At 49.9% G+C, this 20348-nt stretch overlaps 1 protein-coding gene across 3 annotated transcripts in view; it reads left to right on the forward strand.

The window, feature by feature from the left end:
* The first annotated feature begins 7346 nt into the window (after positions 1-7346).
* The window catches only part of LOC127229890 (voltage-dependent P/Q-type calcium channel subunit alpha-1A), a 164928-nt gene continuing 151926 nt past the window's right edge, over positions 7347-20348 (forward strand). For all 3 annotated transcript variants that reach the window (XM_051194965.1, XM_051194964.1, XM_051194966.1), the window contains exons 1-2: positions 7347-7447; positions 8393-8532. In XM_051194965.1, coding sequence (XP_051050922.1) covers positions 7355-7447; positions 8393-8532 — 233 coding nt within the window. In that variant the 5' untranslated portion in view covers positions 7347-7354. The remainder of the gene's footprint in view (positions 7448-8392; positions 8533-20348) is intronic.

Consider the following 20348-nt stretch of genomic DNA (forward strand, 5'->3'; position numbering starts at 1 on the left):
GGAAGAGGTGGAAAGAGAAAGGAGAGAGGGAAGAGAGGGAGTGGGAAGGAGGTGAGACAGGGTGTGCGGGAGGGGCAGAGGGAGAAGGAGGAAGCAGGAGAGGGGAGGGAGGGTACAACACTGGTAACATCAGTTGCTTTTAAACACAATAAACTCCATTGCTTGGTTACAATGGGATGAGCCTCATCTCTGTGTTCAGATCATATTAAATGTCTGGTCATTAGAGGACGGGGGATAAGCGGTAGAAACCATCCCTGACTGTTTCCACAGCTCACCCTGAGGAAAGTGAGACACAAGGAAGCAAGTTTTACCCAAGTCAGAGCCACCTCTGACTCCTAAGCCCTTAAAACATATACTGGGTCACTTCAGGGGAGGTGAGGTGGCTGGGGGTACAGGCTTACTCTGTAGCCCTGGAGGTCGGCCACAGACTAACAGCCCTCCTACCTGCCCTAGGATTTCCTAGTGCTCATTGAATGCACACAGATGCATCTGCCTTTCGAGGAGACTCTTTCAGAACCAAAGCCTTGGAAACCCTTGGATAATATGAAACGAAAAGCATATCAAACCAACTTAAATCTTTTTATTATTATTATTATTCTGAGTCTCACTGTGTATCCGTGGCTGGCCTGGAACTTTCTATGTAAACCAGTCTGGCCTTGAACTCACAGAGATCCACCAGCCTCTGCCTTGAAAGTGATGGGGCAGGATTAGTGGCTTGCATCACTACAACAGCTATCTACTCACGTTCTTAAAGACGTGAATCGCTCCCCTCTCACCCTGGAGGTGAGCCACAAACCTTGCACACACCAGCCAGCATGCTACCCTGCTTACCCTACCGCCCTCGCCCTCTCACAGAAGAACCGGGACTCATTGGCTGCTGGCCATGGTGCTGAATGTCCCTGACTGCCCTTTTGTTAGGATGTTTCCTGGGACCACTGCTGGATAGAGGGTGGAAAACCTTTTCTAGCTTTGGCTGTGACTGATGCTACAAGCTAAAGAGTTTGAAGCCTGAGAACTTGAGACTTTATGGAGTTGGTGACAGCTGGACTGGTCATTCATGGCGACTCATTTCCGATGGACTTACAGGGTGTAACCAGCACAGTGATTGGTCACTGGGGAATTATCTCGTGAGCTGTGGCTGTGCTGTAGAGCATTTGCCAGTGTATGAGACTCTGGATTATCCCCTACCATCATTAATGAATGAATTAATAGTAGCAGTTACTTAGATCTTGGATGAAATATAATGTTTGGCTAAGGTTCCAAGTGCTGGGCTAGGCAGGATGGAGTACACTTGAGAAGCTATGGCTAGAACATCAGGAATTCTCAGCCAGCCTGGGCTACATTGCAGCACCCTGTCTAAAAAGTATCCCCAAATCCCCACTCAGATTTTTTTTTCTCTGTGTAGCTTTGGAGCCTGTCCTGGAACTTGCTTTATAGACCAGGCTGGCCTTGAACTCACAGAGATCAGCCTGTCTTTGCCTCCCCAGTGCCGGGACTAAAGGCATGTGCCATCGCCTCCCGGAGATGTGCACCACCACCGCCCAGCCCCACCCTGATTTTTAAACAGAGGCAAAAGCAAGGCAAGTGAGGACTGGGCTGCACAGTGCCAGAGTGCCCAGCTAGCATCTATGAGATCTCATTCAAGGTGAAGAAAAGGGAAATATCTCACAGTGGGTCTAACTTAAAAACTGTAACAGCCGGGCCGGTGACCAGGCTTGGTGCATGGTCAGTGTCATCTCACTTAGCTGGATCAGAACCTGAGTTCCATCCTCACACTTTAAAAAGAAAAAAAAAATTAGTAAAGTGAAATTATGGGTTATGTGTGTGCCTCCATGTAAGCCCCACTCTCCTGCTTGTTTTGTGATCTTGACCAAGTTTTAAACGTCTGTCTGAACCTTGATTTCATTTCAAATGAGGCTCAGAAAGGAACTCATCTGGCAGGGTGGTTTCAAGGGACCCCAAGGGGCACAGCTCTGGCCACATTTCATACTACAGCCTTTTGTCAACAGCTGTGCCATGGTGGCCAAACTGTGAATGGGCCAGGACATCTGGGTCCTGCTTCATTCGGTGATGGTGGCAGAGCAAGGCAGCTTGTGCTTATTGTAGCGAGTGCCAGGTCTGAACCACTCAGGGCTCAAAGGCCCTTTGCTCTGGCAGCTGGAAATGGAGGAACCTGGCTATCAGGTTGCTTCTGGGAGGACTGCTCTGTGTGCCTCCTCAACACATGCCCCTTGCCACCCTCGTGTGGGCACAGGGTCATCTGAGTCCCCACAGCCCCTTTAAGGCTGGAGCTGAGGTGGGCCGTGGAGCTATGGGAGCAGGCTGGAAGACTAGGGCCCCAGCTCCAAGGGCTTCTGAGGCGGGGCATTTTTGATGGACCGATTCCTAAAAGGCAATGCTCTGTATGTGCAGCCTTGCCTTTCCCCTAAGCAGTTCTCAGTCATTTCTAGATACTCCTACCAGGATGCTCTGTGGGTCTTGTGGGGCCCTTAGAGGAGGCCGGACGGGCAGGGAGGCAGCCTGCCTTCTCTGCAGACTCATTTCTCTTTCTCCTCCCTCTCCTCCTCACTGCCCAGAGACTGCAGCCCTGCTGGCACAGTGACTCTCTCCTGATGCAGTGGGGCAGTGTAGCCCTCACAGGCATTGCTTAGCACAGCTGTGCGCTGGAACTCACAGATCAGGTACACGGGTGGAGCTGAGGAGACTCCTCTCCCAGGTCCTCCCAGGATAACCTTCCCTCTGATCTCAGGCTTGTCCCCTCTTCTCACGGCAGGAACACATTTTGAGGGGCTTAAAACATTTCTTTCAGATTTTTAACTTTTTTATGTGTATAAGTATTTTGCTGCAGTGTGTGTATGCACGCCGTGTGCATGCCTGGTGCCCTTGGGGTTTAGAAGAGGGGGGTCAGAGTCCCTGCAACTGGAGTTATAGATGGTTGGGAGCCACCATGTGGGTGCCAAGAATTGAACCTGGGTCCTCTATGGGAGCAACAAGAGCTTTTAACCACTAACCAGTCTCTCCAGCTCTACAAATGCCTTTTTTAAAGAAATGTGGTTGCCTGTGTGAGTTCCTGTGTGTGACCTTGGGTGTCATCCTTAGAAAGATTGTCCACCTCCTTTTGAACAGGATCTCTCTCTAACCTGGAGATCACCATTTCATCCAGACTAGCTACTGAGGAGCCCTAGGGAATCCACCTGACTGTGCCTCCTCAGCACTGGGACGACAGGCCTGGTTTTTCCCTTGGGTTCCAGCAATCGAACTCTGGGGATCTGGGTCTGTAATTCCAGGGACTTGGGAGGCTGAGGCAGGAGAGTTGCAGGTGAAAGGCTTGTCTGGGCTGCAGAGTGACACCAAGGCCAGCCTGGGTGACTGTGAGATCCTGTCTTGAAGTAAAAAGTAGGAAGAGAGCTGAGGGTGTGGCTTGTTAGCATGCATGAGGCTTAGGGTTCCATCCCCATCCACTCATCTGCAGTCCAAGCCTTCCTTTCAAACCTGGGGTTCGGAAGCAATGGGGACCTTGCTGACACAGCAGCCCCTGAGCAAGGTGCCAGCTGCTGCAAAGGCAGTTTCATGGCAGCCATCTGGGGACAGGAAGCTAAGGAATGCCAGAGGGAGGGAGATAGCAGGCGAAGAAGCAGCCACCCAGGCTGGGAGAGCTGACTGAGAGGATGCGAGGCTCATTCAAATTGCCAGCAAGGGCTTGGCCTTGCTTTCTGTGTGTGCAAACATTGGCTCTTGTTTTCCCGGCTGCAGGGTGAGACAGAGGAGAGTCTCTGCAGTGCTTTGTTCTGGGACTAGTGACTGGCGCTGAGAGGCGAGAGGCCAGTCCTGATGGGCCATGAGGCGCTTTTCTTGTCTTCCTGAATTGCTGTTTGTAGCTGAGCAGTGAGACTGATGGCCGACAGGAAAGACCTAATTTTCTGCCTTCCTGCAATGTCTTAATGTACTGTCTCTTCCTTTGCCTTTCTACCTGGAAAATGGGTTAAGGCTTCAGCCCCTTCCCACTTTCTGAGGGGGGGGGCTTGACATCCCATCACTTGGAGGCTGAGAGAGGAGGCTCCAGGTTCAAGGCTACAGATTGAGACCCTGCCTCAAATACCAAGCAAACTGCCAAACAGATCTAGATTCAAAGGGGAGAACAAGCCAATCAATCACCTTCTCAAAGGGAAATGCAGAGGGTCCAAGTTCTCCCAGCTCAGACTAGGAGACCCACTGTACTTGGGAACACACATGATGCATTCGGTTTTGTGGACAGCAACCATACATGCTACTCCACTCTGCACAGTTCCCAGGACAGCGCCCACTCGGGCACTGTGTCAGCCTGGGAACCCATTGTCCCTGTCCTGTGTTTGCATGTCTGACATCTGCTCATGTACTCTCAGCCTTCCGGCTCCAAGGTTGCCAACTCTATTCACAAGCTGTTGATGGACTAGGGTTGCTTCTGAGAGACTGGGCCAGAGAACATGAGGTGTTCTCTGGGAACTAGTCTATATGTCAAGATGGATCAACAACATGGATCCTCCCAAGGGGCCCAACAGACAGTTCCTGGGGTGTGAGAGAGAGACAGAGGGGAAGAGAGCTTCCCCTCTCTCAAATACTGTCAGATCCCCTCCTGAGATGCCTGCTCCTCTGACCACTTCTTACAAGGTTGTGAGGCTTAGCCTTTAATGGCTGTGCTGAGCCATTCCCCCAGATCACAAAAGACAGAGAGAGATTGAGAGAGAGAGAGAGAGATTGAGAGAGAGAGAGAGAGAGAGAGAGAGAGAGAGAGAGAGAGAGAGCGTGCATCCATGGAGCCCAGAAGGTGTCAGATCCTAGGAGCTGAACTTGGGTCCTCTACACTCTTATCTGCTGAGCCTTGTCCCTGTCCCTAGCATCCCTCCAGGAGACTGAATTTCACTTGTAGCCCTCGCTGTATAGACATGACTGGCCTTAAAATCACAGAGATCTCTCTACCTCTGCCTCCTAAATGTGTAAGATGTTTTCTAGTAACTAAAGCCCTGGCGTTGAATACAGTCAAGTGTATCTGGTTCCCACACATGAAGCCATCATTCTCCCTCCCTCCCTCGGCCCCAGCATCTAGGATGCTGCCTCGAAGATCTGCTGATTGAGTGTAGTCCATACACAGTGGCCCTGTGGCCCTTTGTGCCTTCACTCAGCCTCACATTCTCAAGGTTTGCCCATGCATCCGTGCCCACTCTTTAGGGTTGAGCAAGGGTCCAAACCGCACAGAGCACACCCTCCTTATTCTTACCTGCTCGTCCATCGATGCCCATTTAGGTGACTTCCCCTTTTTTCCTTCTTTTTTTTTCAGATCAAGAATACATTGCTGTTATTTACATAGCAGTGTTGTCTGAGTTCTGGTTTTCCTATTTTGGGAGGTAGGGGGACTCTGTACCTCAGAGTCAAGTTCCAGTGCAGGGTGGTAATTCCATATTTAACCTTCCTAGGAAATTCTAAGCTAATTTTCAAGGTAACCACACAGCTTCATGCTCCCTGAAGCAGTGTTTAGGGTTCCCAAGCCTCCCAGTACCCCCAGCACTTGGTGCTTTCTAGCTTTGTTTTATTTCCTGCTGTTCATGTGGGAGTGAAAACTGATACCTCCCTGTGATGCCTTTTAAAAATCTGCAGGAGAGGGGCAATGCATGCACTCTGCTCATTTTAGGGGTGTGTGTGTGTGTCTGTGTGTGTGTGTGTGTGTGTGAGTGCGTGCATGCGTGCGTGTGTGTGTGTGTGTCTGTGTCTGTGTCTGTGTGTGTCTGTGTGTCTGTACACATGCACACAGTTCATGGTTGGAGGCCGGAAAACAGTCTCTCCTTCCATCATGTTGGTTCCAAGGATCTTGCTCAGGTTGCCAGGACTGTTACTAAGTGCCTTTACCTACCGAGTGGTTTTGTTGGCCCATGACCATCTTTCTTTTGTGGTTTATGCTTTGGGTGTCACAGCAGACCACAGCTTTGTTGTTGTTGTTGTTGTTGTTGTTGTTGTTGTGTTGTGTGTGTGTGTGTGTGTTTGCTTGCACATGTGTGGGTGTGTGCATGTAGAAGTCAGAGGTCAGCCCCAGGCATTTTTTTTCAATCACTCTGCACCTAAGGTTTAAGAAGAGTATCTCAGTAAGCCTAGAGTCCCCTGTTGCAACTAGACTTCTGGCAAGCTCTGGGATCCGCTCACACCTCCCCAGTGCCTGGGTGCACCAGTGTACCCACCTTTCATGTGGATGCTGGGGCTTCAGCTGAGAGTCTTATGTTTGCACAGCAGGCATTTTACAGAGTGAGCCATCTTCCAGGCCCCTGACCACTGTTTTGCCAAGTCTCTTTCCTCCCTCTTCTCCACAGCATTCACCATCTTACCATAGGTGTGACCCACTGGAATACCAAAACCTGCAGACATTCAAGCCCTGCCTTCCAGACCTTCACACCTCCTCCCAGAGATGCCAGCTCATCTCTAGGTGACTTGAGAGGACCCAACACCGAGGCATGTCTCTCAGTAGTTGCTGCAGTGTGTTGTTTAGGGTCCATACCTAAGTGCTCAGCTGACAGATTTTTCTCTCTCTGTATACTTTCATCTCTGGCCGGTTGGATTCATGGATGCTAGCACACTCATGCAGAGGGCTGTGCTCTCTGTACTGTGGCACTGTCTAGTGTGGTCTGTGTGCTGGAGTCACTTCACATGCTCGCTTCTCTGTGAGTCCGGAACTTTGCTGTCTTCTGCCCTTGGTGCTGTGGTGGTTGGTGGGAATGTTGTGTGCCCCACAGCCAATGCAGAGCTCCTGCATTTGGAGTGATTGCGTTGCAGGGGTGGAACAATCATGTCCAAGAGCTGGAGGACAGGCTGGGGCATGGCGTGCTGTACAGTCTCGAACTCAGAGCAACTGTGATTGCCTGTACAAGATTGGTCCTGTCAGCACCATGTCATGGAGGAAAGAGGGTATCTCAAGGCTTCATCCTTCCCTGAAGATTCATGGGCACTTAGTTGGGGCAATATTTTTTCCAGGGGTGTAGTCACTGCCTGCGAGCAACCTTAAACTCATTGAGTCAAAAAGAAAGAAAAGGAATCATAGGATGGACTAGAGGACTAGGTGGGAAGGGGACAGAGCAGGACGGGTACAAGAGAGGGGGAAAGGGGAGGGGCTTGGATGTGACCCTCATGTGTAGCTAGTACATACTAACAGAAACATTTTCTAAAAGTCACAGATGAGGCAGGTGGCTGTTTGTGTGGTTAGAGTAGGAGTGTGAAGGGATGAGGGGATGAGAGGCAGGCTAGGGATGTTGGGCTTCTTTGCTGGGAGAGGAAAAATGCTAAGCACAAAGCCATTGGTGGTCTGCTCCTTAACCCTCACACTCCCTTCGAGTACATGATCCTGGCCACCATCATTGCCAACTGCATCGTCCTAGCCCTGGAGCAGCACCTCCCTGATGATGACAAGACGCCCATGTCCGAGCGCCTGGTGAGCAGTGGGGTAGAAGGGGACTGGGTCTGGGCTGAGAGGTGTGTGGTGTGTGGGGAAAACCTTCCTTGCATGACCACCAGTGACCTGGGGACACGGGAGCCTCACCATTGAAACCCAGCAGACCTAGTTTACTTTCTGTTTCATGCTCAGAAAAAAAAAATTCATGAAGGAGAAATGTGGTTATATGTACATACAGAACAGGGAAGTGAGCCAATGCATACCCACTCCTCAAATTCAGTCACTGAGGCCATTCGCACTCTTCGTTGGCCTTAATTTCCCTCCATGCTCATCTTCCTCAGCAGAATCACTCTAGGATATATCCAGAGCTGACAGCCAACTAGAAATGTTGCCGTGAAAATGTGTCTTGTGCCCAGCACAAGTGCCGGCGATGCCTCAGCACCCATTGGTACCCAGAGTTGGTTGTCTCAGTTATGCCATTTTAGGGTTGTTTTGTTTACCGGGAGTCAAACACAGACTTGGCTTGTTTATTTATTACCTATTTGTTGTACTAAGGATGAACCCAAAGCTTCACATGTGCTAGACTGGCTCTCTTGACACTGAGCCATGGCCCAGCCCCTTAGTAGGGGATTCTAGGCAAAGGCTCTAACTCCTGGAGCCACACTGTCAGATTCTCACTGGTGGATTCTAGACATGGTTCTGTTGCTGGGTTATGCCCTTTTGGCATTCATAACCTCAACCAAGGCAACATTCGCTTCTCTAAGGGTGGACGTTCAGGATTCCTAACCCAGGAACTGGGTTGCTCTTGGCTGTCACTGTGACACGGTGTCTGAGGCAGCTCAGCTTCCAGAGTATTCCTTTGGCTTAGGGTCAGAGGTCTCGGCCTTTGATACTTGGCCTGTTGAGAGAGGTGGTACACATCTCTGGGTGTGCTGCCTTGGGTTCACCTCCCATGCCACTGACACTGCCATCTGTCCCTTCCAGGATGACACGGAACCGTACTTCATCGGAATCTTCTGTTTTGAAGCTGGAATTAAGATCGTGGCTCTCGGCTTTGCCTTCCACAAAGGCTCCTACCTGAGGAACGGCTGGAACGTCATGGACTTTGTCGTGGTGCTAACAGGGTAGGCGACTGCATCACATTCTTTAGCATATTTTCCCCAAGGATGTCATGTGTGGCCTGGGCTGGGCTTGGAGACCTTTAGTGCACATTTGTCCCCAAACCTGTGTCCCCACCGCTTACACAACAGCAGGTACAGTCCAGTGGAGCTAAAACAGTGGCCTGCTGTAGCCAGCAGCTCCCCCATGTCTCATATACATGGCCACATAGTCCCCAATGTAACACATGGGGCAGAGATGCTGCGTTCACAACCCAGCACTCAGGAAGGATAATTCTCCTCACCTACTAAGGGGTGGGGCTGGGATCTAACCCCGAAACCCAGGTGTCTGAGAGCTCTTCATCAGTGGATCGTGGCCTTTGCTTGGAAATGTGGTGCCTTTATCTCATGGTGTGTGGACGGTTTCTGGCTACATGAACTTGCAGTTTGGACTTTAGCAGGTTTTGACCATGTCTCTAAGGGATTTTTCGGATGTGGATACAAGGAATGAGCTGTGGTTGAAAAGCAAAAGTATATACAGTTCCCATACTGGCTGCTATAACAAATGGTTCCAAACTAAGAATGACTTCAACTTAATGGAAGTTTATCAGTCACTGGAAATAAAAAATGTCCCTTCTATCAAGATATCTTTCATTACTCTCCTCCTTCATCCTGCCCCAACTCGACCATCCTGGTCCCTCATGTTCCTGTTCTCCTGTCCCCTCCCTTCTACTCCCCCTCCCCCAACGTTTCCCAGGATAGCTCATCTATTTTTTCTTCCCAGGGCAATCAATCCATGCATCCCTCTTAGGGTCCTCCTTGTTTCCTAGCTTCTCTGGGGCTGAGGATTGTAGTCTGGTTATCCTTTACTTTACATCCAATGTCAACTCATGAGTGAATATATACTGTGCTTGTTTTTCTGGGACTGTGCCAGAGAAATTCCAAGGAATCTATAAGGATGACCCCAGCTAAGACTCCTAAAAATAATGGAGAGGGTACCTGAACTGGCCTTCCCCTGTAATCAGATTGGTGACTGCCCTAATTGTCATGGTAGAGCCTTCATCCAAGGATTGGGCCAAGCTCTGGGAGTCCAGTTGAAGAGAGGGTGGAGGGATTGATTATATGAGCAAGGTCAGTGGGGGTCAAGTTCATGATGGGGAAACCCACAGAGACAGCTGACCTGAACTTGTGGGAGCTCACAGACTTTGGACTGACAACTAGGGAGCCTGCATGGACCAGCCTAGGCCCTCTGCATCTGGGTGACAGTTGTGTAGCTTAGTCTTTTGTGGGGCCCCTACCAGAGGAACCAAGACCTGTCCCTGATGCATGCTGGCTCTTTGACCTATTCCCTATGGTAGGATGCTTTGTTGATTCCCATAGGAGGCCTTACCCCATCTAAATGGAGATGGAGGAGGAGTGGGTGGGGCAGGTAGAAGGGAGGTGGTTGGAGGGGATGGGATGGGAGAAGAGAGTGGGGAAATTGTGGTTAGTATGTAAAATAAATTTTTAAATGATGGATTTTTTAAAAAAGTTAAAAATGGTGCTTTCTAATTGTCACTCTTGTCTCTCCAAATGATTGACAACTTAGAGCCCTTGCCATATTGTGGCCCTTTACTGTCAAACTGCAGTTTTCCCAAACTCTATTTGTTAACAATAAACCTCAGACAGTGAATGAACATGGGGGATACTGGGATAGTTTGTAGGCCTAGAAAGGAGTTGGACCTTGTTCCCTTACTCATGTTCCAGTGGAGGGGGTTGCAGTAGAGCTCTTGCCTTCCATGAGGTCCTGGGTTTGATCTCCAGCACTGCAAGAAAAAAAGTGTGTGCTGGCTAGAGTCAGTCACAGAAGCTGGGAAATGTGAGTTTGTGCTTAGAAGCAAATGGAGATGGGTTTGCTGCTGTGCTGTGACACTGTCTGACAGAAAGCAACTCAGAGGAGGAAAGTATTTGCTGTGCTGGTCCTTCCAGGCCACCGTTCATCTCTAAGGGATGTCAAAGCAGGAACTTGAAGCAGAAACCATGGAGGAGCACTGCTGTCAGGCTCACTCTCGGGCTTGCGCTCAGCTAGCTATTTCATACAAGTCAGGGCCTCCTGCCCTCCTACATCAATTAACAGTCGACAATGCCACGAAGGCTTACCTGCCGGCTAATCTAGTCTAAGAAGTCCCTCAGTTGAGGCTCCCTCGGGTGTCTCCAGGCTGAGTCCAGTTGGCAGTTAAAGCTAAATAGAACAGCAATTATGTGTAGCCAATCTTTGCAGAGACTCCAAGAACCTTTGTCAGACCCCAGGGTGGACCTGGCTCTGTTCTGAGTCCCATCTTCCCTGGACACCTTCTTCTCCTCCCTTTCCTATGGGCATGTTATCCTTCTAGTGGTTCCTGCGGCCACCCCAGGCCCTGCTTTTGGTGGATGTCACACATTTTAATCACATTTTTTGTCACTATAACAAAGTGCCAGACATAATCCACTTGGAGAGGAAGGTCTTATTTTGGCTGACAGGAACAGAGGCTTCATTCCGTGGTTGCTTGTGCTCTTGGATAGAACCCTGCACTGGCAGGAGCTAATGGTGAAGGCTTCTCTTTTGCACTGTATGGCCTGGAAGAGACAGGTGGAGATGGGGTGGGGGCGGGGGGAGCCGCAAGATGGTCCTAGAGACCTATTTGTCCCAGACAGTTCCCATCTCCCAGTAATGCCAGCACATTAAGAAACATCACAGGGAATCTGTTGGTTAGGATGGAGTCCGCATCTGGCTGTCTCTGGAAACACTGTGAAAGATGTGCCTGTTTCCTTTTTCCCCTTTCTTCTGTGTGTGCATCTGTGTGTAAGTGTAAGAGTGTGTGTGTGTGTGCCAGTGTGTACATTAAATGTATATAGGTATGACTGTATATGTGTATGTGTCTGTGTAGGTGCAGGTGTGTGTGAGTGGGTATATTTGTGGGTACGTGTTTTTTGTGTGTATGTGCTGCTGTACATAGGTGTGAGTGTGTACATTGAGCGTGTGAGGGGGTGTAGGGGTGTGGTGCAAGTTTGTATCTTTGTAGGTATGCATGTGGATGTGTTCGAGTATGCATTGTGAGTGTCTAGTTATGAGTGTATCTTCCTGCATCTCTATGCACAGGGGCGTGAGGCCAGGGGTCAACCTCCACCCACCTTGTTTTCTGAGAGTCTCACTGGCCTAGAGCTAATCCAGTAGTCTAGGCTAACTGTCCAGGGAGTCCCAGCTGTCTCCTCCTGTCTCCATCTCCCCAGCTCGGGGTTGTAACTACACCCAGATTTTATGTGGGTTTGTAGGACTCGGGTCTTTGCTGTGCAGCAAGTGCTTTACTGACTAGACCATTCAACCAGGCCTCCCCTACATATTTTAATGGATCCACTCTCAGAATTAACCACCCATCCTGGGCTGCTGGGCTTATCCCCCTTAGATCTGGAACACTTTTAGCACCATCATTGTTTCTGGGCCCTGTCTCTCCTTAGAGGAGGCTGGTGCAGCTGGCATGTTGTGAGGGTCTTAGGCGGGGTCACATAGGATTTGTGTTCATAGAGGGCATCCTGTCCATCATGTCATTCTTGTGGCTTTGGCCCTGGGCACACTCTTGGGACCTGACATGGAATCAAGCAGTTTTCCCTTCTCTTGCTAAGAATCTGGTCTTTAAACAACCCAGCAAGCCAATTGTGTTATTAAAGGGCATAGTAGGGCTGGGGAGGTGGTGTGGTGGCTAAGAGCACTTACTGCATCCATAGCAGGTGAGTGCTTGTATCCACTCCTTCTTCCCTTTCCGACAGAGTGGTTTATGTTTGTGTGTGCATATGTGTGTAGTCTGTGTGTGTGTGGGTGTGTATTTGTGTCATATGTTTGTATATGTGTGGTGTGCTTGTGTGTGCGCGCGCAGTATATAGTGTCAGTGAATACATCTTTGGTCCGTAGTCTTTGACACTGTGTACATGTGTATATGATCTGCATTTCCTTGTGATTTGGGGGACCTACCCACTGCCTATCCCTGAATGCTTCTCCCATGCTCCGTACCTGCCGCATCCTCTCTCCTTTCCTTTCTGTACAGCCTACCCCTCTCCCCCATGTCTCTTGCTTGCTTGTCTGGTCAGCCATCAGCCATGCTTTCTTGTTGTCTGGTAACATTTTTTAACTCTGGCCTAGTGCTCACGTCCCATCCCTGGGCCTTGCTGGGTCTCTGTCTGCTGAGCTGCACCAGCACCGCCCTGTGCAGCCAGCCCTCCACCCATTCAGCAGTGGGGAGGAGCCTAGGGCGATGATTGGGCTTGGAGACAAGTGGTGGCTGCAATGAGCCTTTGCTGATTAGATGGCTGCCTTCCATTCCTGAGCGGCCTGCAGTGTTCATTTGTGTCTTGTGGACTGCCAAGGCTTTTTGCCTTTGTCTTGTGTGAGATTTGATGGGAAATATCTTAACCATGGATTTGTTGGGTTTGTGTGTGTGGGGGGGGTTGTTTTTCCCTTTGAGAAAGGAGAGAGGAAAAAAGACCTTGGAGAAATCTTGATTTTGTGACTTTTGACAGTTTCTTTTTAAGTATACTTTCATTATATTTGGAATTCTGGGGGTTAAAATGAAAATGTGTGAGATGGACATTTAAGAAATGTGGAGTGAGGGGTGTGTAGATCAGGAAACGGATGCCATCGGCTGATCGAGACAGGTTATCCAGAATGTTGGGCCTTCGGTTACAGTGTGGCTTTATACAAGTCACTTATTCTCGGTGTATTGTAGCATGCGTGTCTTGCCTTAGAATCCCCCAGTGAGGAGGATGGTGGTGAGGGCTCAGTGAATGGTAGGTAAATCACTTGCAAATCATAAGCAAAACCCTGGTTTCCAACTCCTGGGCTTGGGAGCATGTTTAAGACCTTGGGTTCCAACCACAATACTGCAAACAAAATGAAAATCAGAAAGAAGGGAAATTCATAGAGAAGTCCCACCTCCTTTACTCCTTCTGTTACATACTTGAGGAACAAATCCACAGGCATCAAAGGACTTGGCCAAAGTCATAAACCTCTAATGTTCGCTTCATTTTATTCAATTGAGGAAACACATCATGAGTGCACGCCTTCTCTTCACTTCTTTTGTAGCTGCCCTTAGGCACCTGCACATTACAAACAGCATCTTGAAACCAACAACAAACACAGCCATCATGCTGATGCACAAGTTGCATTGTGTGTGTGTGTGTGTGTGTGTGTGTGTGTGTGTGTGTGTGTGATGTGTGTCTTTACAGACGTTTCTTGTCACTCTGAGTGCCATGGGACTTCTCCACTATAAAATAAATGTTTTGCAAGCTTCTTGATCCAAGCCATGTAATGAGAGCATCGATGCTTCCGAGTTTAAGGTGAGATTTGTTGAACCTCATTTCATATGCTTGTCCTCAGTCTCACAGTAGTGTCAGTGTGGCTGCCCTGGTTACTCCTGTCACCTTCCTGCTTGCCGGGGATTACATTTACAATTTTATGCTCAGTGTTGCCTTTCAGCCTCCCAAGCCTTTCAATGTGGAATGTGTCAGAGGGGTGAAGCTGCTTGTGACAGTTTCTGAAGCTCCTCAGGACTTCAGTCACTCTGCTAGGGGGCCATGCCGAGCCAGGGTCATATGAGTCCAACTTAGGATCCAACTCAGATCTATGTTTAGCTCAATAGCTAAACTGGTGCATGTTTCTTTTCTCCTTTTTGTGGTGCTGGGGTGGACCCAGAGTTTTGTGTATCCTAGGCAGGCACTCTACCACTGAGCCACACTCCCCCCCCCAGACAGGCAGTCTACCACTGGGCCACACTCCCCCCCAGACAGGCATTCTACCACTGGGCCACACTCCCCCCCCCAGATAGGCATTCTGCCACTGAGTTACTTTCCCCCCAAGACAGGCATTCTAGCACTGGGCCACACCCCCCACCCAGGCAGGCACTCTACCACTGGGCTGCACACCCCCAGACAGGAAGTCAGCCTGATGTTGAACTTCATTTCTCCTACCCTGGCCGCCCAGTAGTCTGTGCCCCATGCCTGTCTCTGTCTGATATTAGCTAAAGAATCAATGCTAAAAATAATAATAATAATAACAACAACAATAAAAGTTGTGTCAGTACAGCCTGTCTGTGTGTAAACTGCTAAGTTCTTCCCATTTCACAGGTGAAGAAACTGAGGCTTCGGAGGTTGAATATCTTTCGCACAGCCACCACCTAACAGTGGTAGATTTAAATCAAGGCGGTTCTCTCTATTCAGAATCAGTTGGTTGAATCTTACATGATTTCCTCCAAAGTCAAAAGTTCTATGGATGTCAACTTGGGAGATGAAACAAAGTACTCTTAAGAGGGGGGGGCCCGGGGCTTCCTTTCTTTATTCTCCTTATTCGGGCTGCACAAAGATGAGGGAGTAAATGTACAAAAGATATTACCAAAGGGGCTGGAGAGACAGTCAGTGGACAGAAAGGTGCTTGCTGCAAAGCCTGACGTGTAAGTTGTATCCTCAGGATCCCTGTGAGGGAAGGAGAGAACCAACTCCTGCTGATTGTCCTGACCATTACACGTTAAATATGTGTGTGTGTGTGTGTGTGTGTGTGTGTGTGTGTGTTTTACTAGAAATGGCCAGTTCGTGAAGCCAGGGGTGAGGGCATGGGCTTTAGGGTTGTGGGAGTCTGTGATCTTGGCCATGATCTCATTTGGATGTCTACTTTCCTGTGGGAAGAGATGTAGTGACAGTGTCTTCCTTCTCAAGCTGTGGCAGAAGTCAGGGAAGGCCAGTAAATGACACGTGGCATGAATCAAGCCCGGACTTTCAGCTGTGAACACGTGAACACTGCAGAGTTGTAAGGGGAAAGGAGAGTGAATTTTTAATGGGTGGTCAAGCTCCCCTATAACTTGTTCCGATCTTATAAGTTTGGGCAGATTTCTTATTCCATCCCCACTTTGTAAGACGAGGGCCACTGTGCGAACCTGTCAATCCAGCTACTGGGAAGCTGAGCCAGGAGGAACCTGAGTTTCCATGCAAGCTGCCATCTTGGTCACCACAACACTACCATCTCTTTCATTGATGCCATAGAGCTCTCTCCAGCATCACAATGTCTGGACAGCACATGTGCCTGATGCTTAGCCCACCTCCAGGACCTCCCTCAGCCCTGGAGCTGAACAGTGGGTATATACACACTCAGCTCCCTGCTGCCCAGAGAGGTGACTGGGACTACCAAACCCTTCCATCTTGCTTCTGCATAGCAACAATTCTATGAATCGCTTTCTCAACTAATCCTGGTGGTGGGGTCTCCTTGCCCAGGATCTCCAGTTACCCCTTAGGGAAAGCTGACACTTTGGAAGGAGCCAGTTTCAGCATGCTGGACAGCGCCACTGCCTCTTCCCAGGAAGGGCCTGACAGCTGCTGGTGACCTTCTTGCTCAGCATTGAGCTGTCTCCTCCATCTCCCCTGTGGGGCTGGAGAAGGCCTTATTGTTTGTCTGTCTACAGGGTTGGGGCTGTCCTCCTGAATTGCGGTGATAAATGCCAGTCTGCCTCACTTGGGGCATCTGGCCAGTGTCCCTGTGGTTTGCAGGCAGCGATCTTCCTCTCAGGGCAGCAGGGAGGCAGCTAGGCAGACACAGGAAACAGTGGAACAGGAAGGAAGAGGGGGCTGTTGGCTGAGCAAGGCTGCCAAGCCCAGGATACTCTACGTTATCATGGTTAGAGGTGCTGGGAAGTGGGTGACCTCCATCTTTGTGGGAAGGATGCAACCCTGACCCAGAGACGCAAGGCCCTCACCTTGGACAGGGCTGTGTGGTTCAGAGGCCAGACTGAGATGAGGGGAGGTCTAGGAAATGGAAGCACATTTATCTCCTCTCCTCCCTTTCCTTCTCTTCCCCTCCTCCTCTTCCCTCTCTTCCTGCTCTCATCCATCTCTAGGTGTAAAACCCACCTTCATGTGTACTTTAGAGATTTGTTAGCCACATGGTGTCTCTACATTGTTCTCCGATATGCTCTCTTGGTAGCCCAGGCTGGCCCCCAGGTTGTGATCTTCCATCCTTGACCTCCTGAACAGCTGAGATAAAAGGCAGACAACATTCCTGTTCAGCTTTCTCCTTCTTTAGTCAAGCTGGGCATGGAACTCAGACTCCCCACATGCCGGGCAAGTGCTCAACTCTCAACCCCAGCGGCCCGTTATCCCGAGAAGCTTTGGTTCTGGTTATACTCTCTGGGTCTTCAGTTGCTCCTTTGGGAGACACACAAGTGTGAGTTGTTAGTTGTCACTTTTCTGAGGCAACTGGAAGGACTTTCAGACTAAGGCTCAGTTCCCAACACTGAAAGCAAGTGCACACAGGAAGCTCTTCGCTCCTGAGCTCCTACTCGGAGTATGGCTGTGCCTCCCATGTATTGAGTTACTATAAGCAGAAAGCCTAATAGGGGCTGCAGACTTGGGGGACTGGAATGTGGGCAGCAGTAGGGGGCTGGCATATGGGTCAGTGGTAGAGGTCCTGCCCGGGATCCCCCAGTGAGGGCTGTGGTGCGGCTCAGTGGTAGACTTTCTGTCTATCATGTACAAGGCCATAGGTTTCATCTCTAGAAGGTAAAAGAAAGCAAAAACAAAAGAAAATCTGGACCAGGTGTGATTATGACTTGTAATCTCAACACTTGGGAGGCTGAGGCAAAAGGATCATGAGCGGCACACGCACGCACACGCACGCACACGCACGCACACGCATACTCAGGGATGCAGATATGAGACTGGGTGTCAGTCACACCTATGTTCCTGTCATGCCCATCCCTCACTTCATCGGGTCAGAACGGGGGAGAGAAGCTGAGACCCTGACCCTCACAGCTCACTGATGGGCACACACTGGGTTTGCACCGTCTGTGGCCACAGTCTTCCCCTTTGTGGTCCGTAAGTAGAGGGAAGGTTGCTGTTTGGCATCTGACTCGGACATCAGAAGAGCCAGATCCCAGACATCAGTTGCCTGTGTGGCCCCAGGGTACAGCAGCCCCCAGGCACAGAACTACCCAGGAGTCAGCTGAACCTACACCTAGCTCTTTGCCAAAGAAAAGGGCTTTCATCTGCAGAGCGGGCACTGCCAGGGCCTTGATGAGGCGCTTCTCCTCCAGCTTGGAAGTATAGCTAAGGCTCCTGGGCAGAACCCCATCAGGTTGGGCCACTCAAGACCCTCAGTACAGGTTCAGTTTGCAATTTCCAGGAGTCTGTCTCTAGCAACTGACAGGTTTTCCTTCCCCCCTTGCTTTTTTGATGCAAATCTCATGTAGCCCAGGCTGGTCTTGAACCAGTCATATAGCCAAGGGTAACCATGAATTCCCAATTCTTCTGCCTTTACCTCCTCAGTGTTGAAAAGACAGGCGTGCGACAGTATATCCAATGCTTACTTGATTTGGCGGCAGGAGGAACTCTTGAGAACTTGAGCTAGCCAGATATCCTCGTGCCACCGTCGCCCATTTGCGGGGGTCACAGGTGTGTGCTACAACACCTCATTTTACATCACTTGTATTCACAGGTTCAGCTTGATCCATGTTTACACGGGCACTGACTGAGCCAGAGAGCTCAGTTGTCACCTCACGCAGTGTGTGTGCGTGTGTGTGTGTGTGTGTGTGTGTGTGCGTGTGTGTGTGTGTGTGTGGCCAGGGAGACATTTCTCATCACCTCCTGGCAGCTTTGAACTGTGCTGACCTGTGCTCCAAGCCATTCTCAGATCAGATTGGCTGTGCCTTGACAGCATGTGACAGCATGCCCTGTGACTTCACTGATCCCCTCTGGATTGACCTCTGTTAGATTTCACACCTGAGGGAGAATGGGCGTGACTCCTTTCCTCCTTCTTTTCAAGTCTGTCCCTTCCCAGCGTCTCTGATCCTCTCTCCCTCTCCAGGCCTCCACTGGCTCTTGACTACACCTGCCCCGTCGACAGGGGACCCAGGGCCCTTTGCATGTGCTTGGCGGGTTCTGGGAATGGAACCTCAGGCCCTTGCAGGTCTCCTGCCTCTGTATCATGTCTCCATCCTCACTCTCTATAACCTACATGGCCCAGGCCCAGGCCCACAGCCCCTATCTCATTTCCCTCTCCTTGGTCACTCAGATACAGCCTGGAACATTCTTCTCAACATCTGCTTGGCTTCTGCCTTTGAGTCTTTGCTCAGAAGCAGCACTGCCCAACCCGGTTCACTCCCCACCTGATGAGCAGCTGCCAAACCTTACTTTGTGTGTATGCCTGTGTTTGTGGGAGGCAATGCTGAACACATGCAGGCCAGAGTTGGCGCTGGGTGTCTTTTGAGCTGCTCTTCACCATGTTACATGAGAAAGAATCCTTCACTGGACCTAGAACTCAACCAGTTTAGCCGGGCAGGCTACCCAATAAGCTTCAGAGAGCTGTCTGTCTCCGCCTTCCCAGTATGAGGACTGAAGGCGTGCGCCACTGAGCCTGGCTTTTTATGTGGGTTCTGGGATCAAACTCAGGTCTCTATGCTTGTGTGGCAAACACTTAGTGACAAAGTTGTCTCTCTAGCCCCCATATTTATTTATTTATTCTCTAGGTTCACTGACTTCCTTCAGAATGTTAACCTGGGGAAGGCAGGACTGTCTCAGAGCCCAGCCTAGCACACAGCAGATGCTTAAAAAAAAAAAATCAGCATGGATGCTTGTGTCGAAGGGCTGCGGGAGCCTCAGACTTGGGAGCAGCAGCATAGCCCTGTCACATCCCTGTGCCTCCCCATAGCCATCTCTCCATCCTTCCCTTGGGGGGGAAAGGTAGTTAAATACACACAGCAGCCTGGGAGTAGCTCAGCTCACAGAGTGCTCATCTAGCACACACTACAGAAGCCAGGCATGCTGGCTCACCTCTGTAACCCCAGGAGGAGGTGAAGGCAGGGAGATTTCTAGGCCAACTGGGCTGCATGAGAGCCTGTCTCAAAAAAACAAACAACAGACCCACCTCAGCCATTTCTGAGTGTGCTGTCAGGGGATACTATGCATGTTCCCGTCCTCCATCTCCAGAACCTTTTGACAGCTCCAGCTCCAATCTGGGTCCCTATTACACAGCCACCCCCATTTCTTCTCCCCTTGAGCTTTGAAACCACCATAGTTTTTGGTCTTGGGAATGTGCCAGCTGTGAATTCTTGGTGGAAATGGGCCTGAGAACCACCCCTCTATGAACGGACCTTTTGTCTCATCGGGAACATGCTTCGCCAGGATTTGAGCTCCTGGTTTTCGTTCTCTTGAATGCATGTCCAGGGACAGAAAGAACATGGGGAGACTGCTCAGGGTAAAGTGCTTATCATAGAATCAAGGACATGGGTGTGACCCCCAGCCTGTTACTGCAACACGTGGGAGAGCGGTGTAAAGGGGGATCCCTAGAAGTGTTGGCTGGAGCTCTGGATTCAACCCGAGGCCAGCGCCTCAGTCAATAAGGTGGAACCATTTTAGGAAGGGTATATAAAAGTTTAACCTGGGGTCTATTCAGGGTCATCGGTGAGAGCTTTCCCTGGATACTTTAAAACTAAAAATATGGATCAGGCACAGTGAGCCAATCAGTTCTTATCTCAGTCTTTGTCTTTCTCCTCCAAACTTTTTGATAAGCAGTAACTGTTCAAATCCACTCGCTGACTTCACTCTGGTGTGCCTGTGTTTGCATGGTGTTTTGGTGTGCTCATTCCTTTACTCCTGTTTCTTACCCCTCCCTCTTCCCTTTCCTGATAGCATTACCTTACTCTCATGTCTGTTTCCTCCTCCTCTGAATCCACATATGAGAGAAAACACGTCTTACACGTCTTTCTAAGACTGGCCTAATTACCAAACAGGATCATCTCCAGTTCCATCCATTTTCATGCAAATGACATGATTTTGTTCTTCTTCATGGCTAAATA

This window comes from Phodopus roborovskii, unplaced genomic scaffold, assembly GCF_943737965.1.
Source record: "Phodopus roborovskii unplaced genomic scaffold, PHOROB, whole genome shotgun sequence".
NCBI lineage: Eukaryota > Metazoa > Chordata > Mammalia > Rodentia > Cricetidae > Phodopus > Phodopus roborovskii.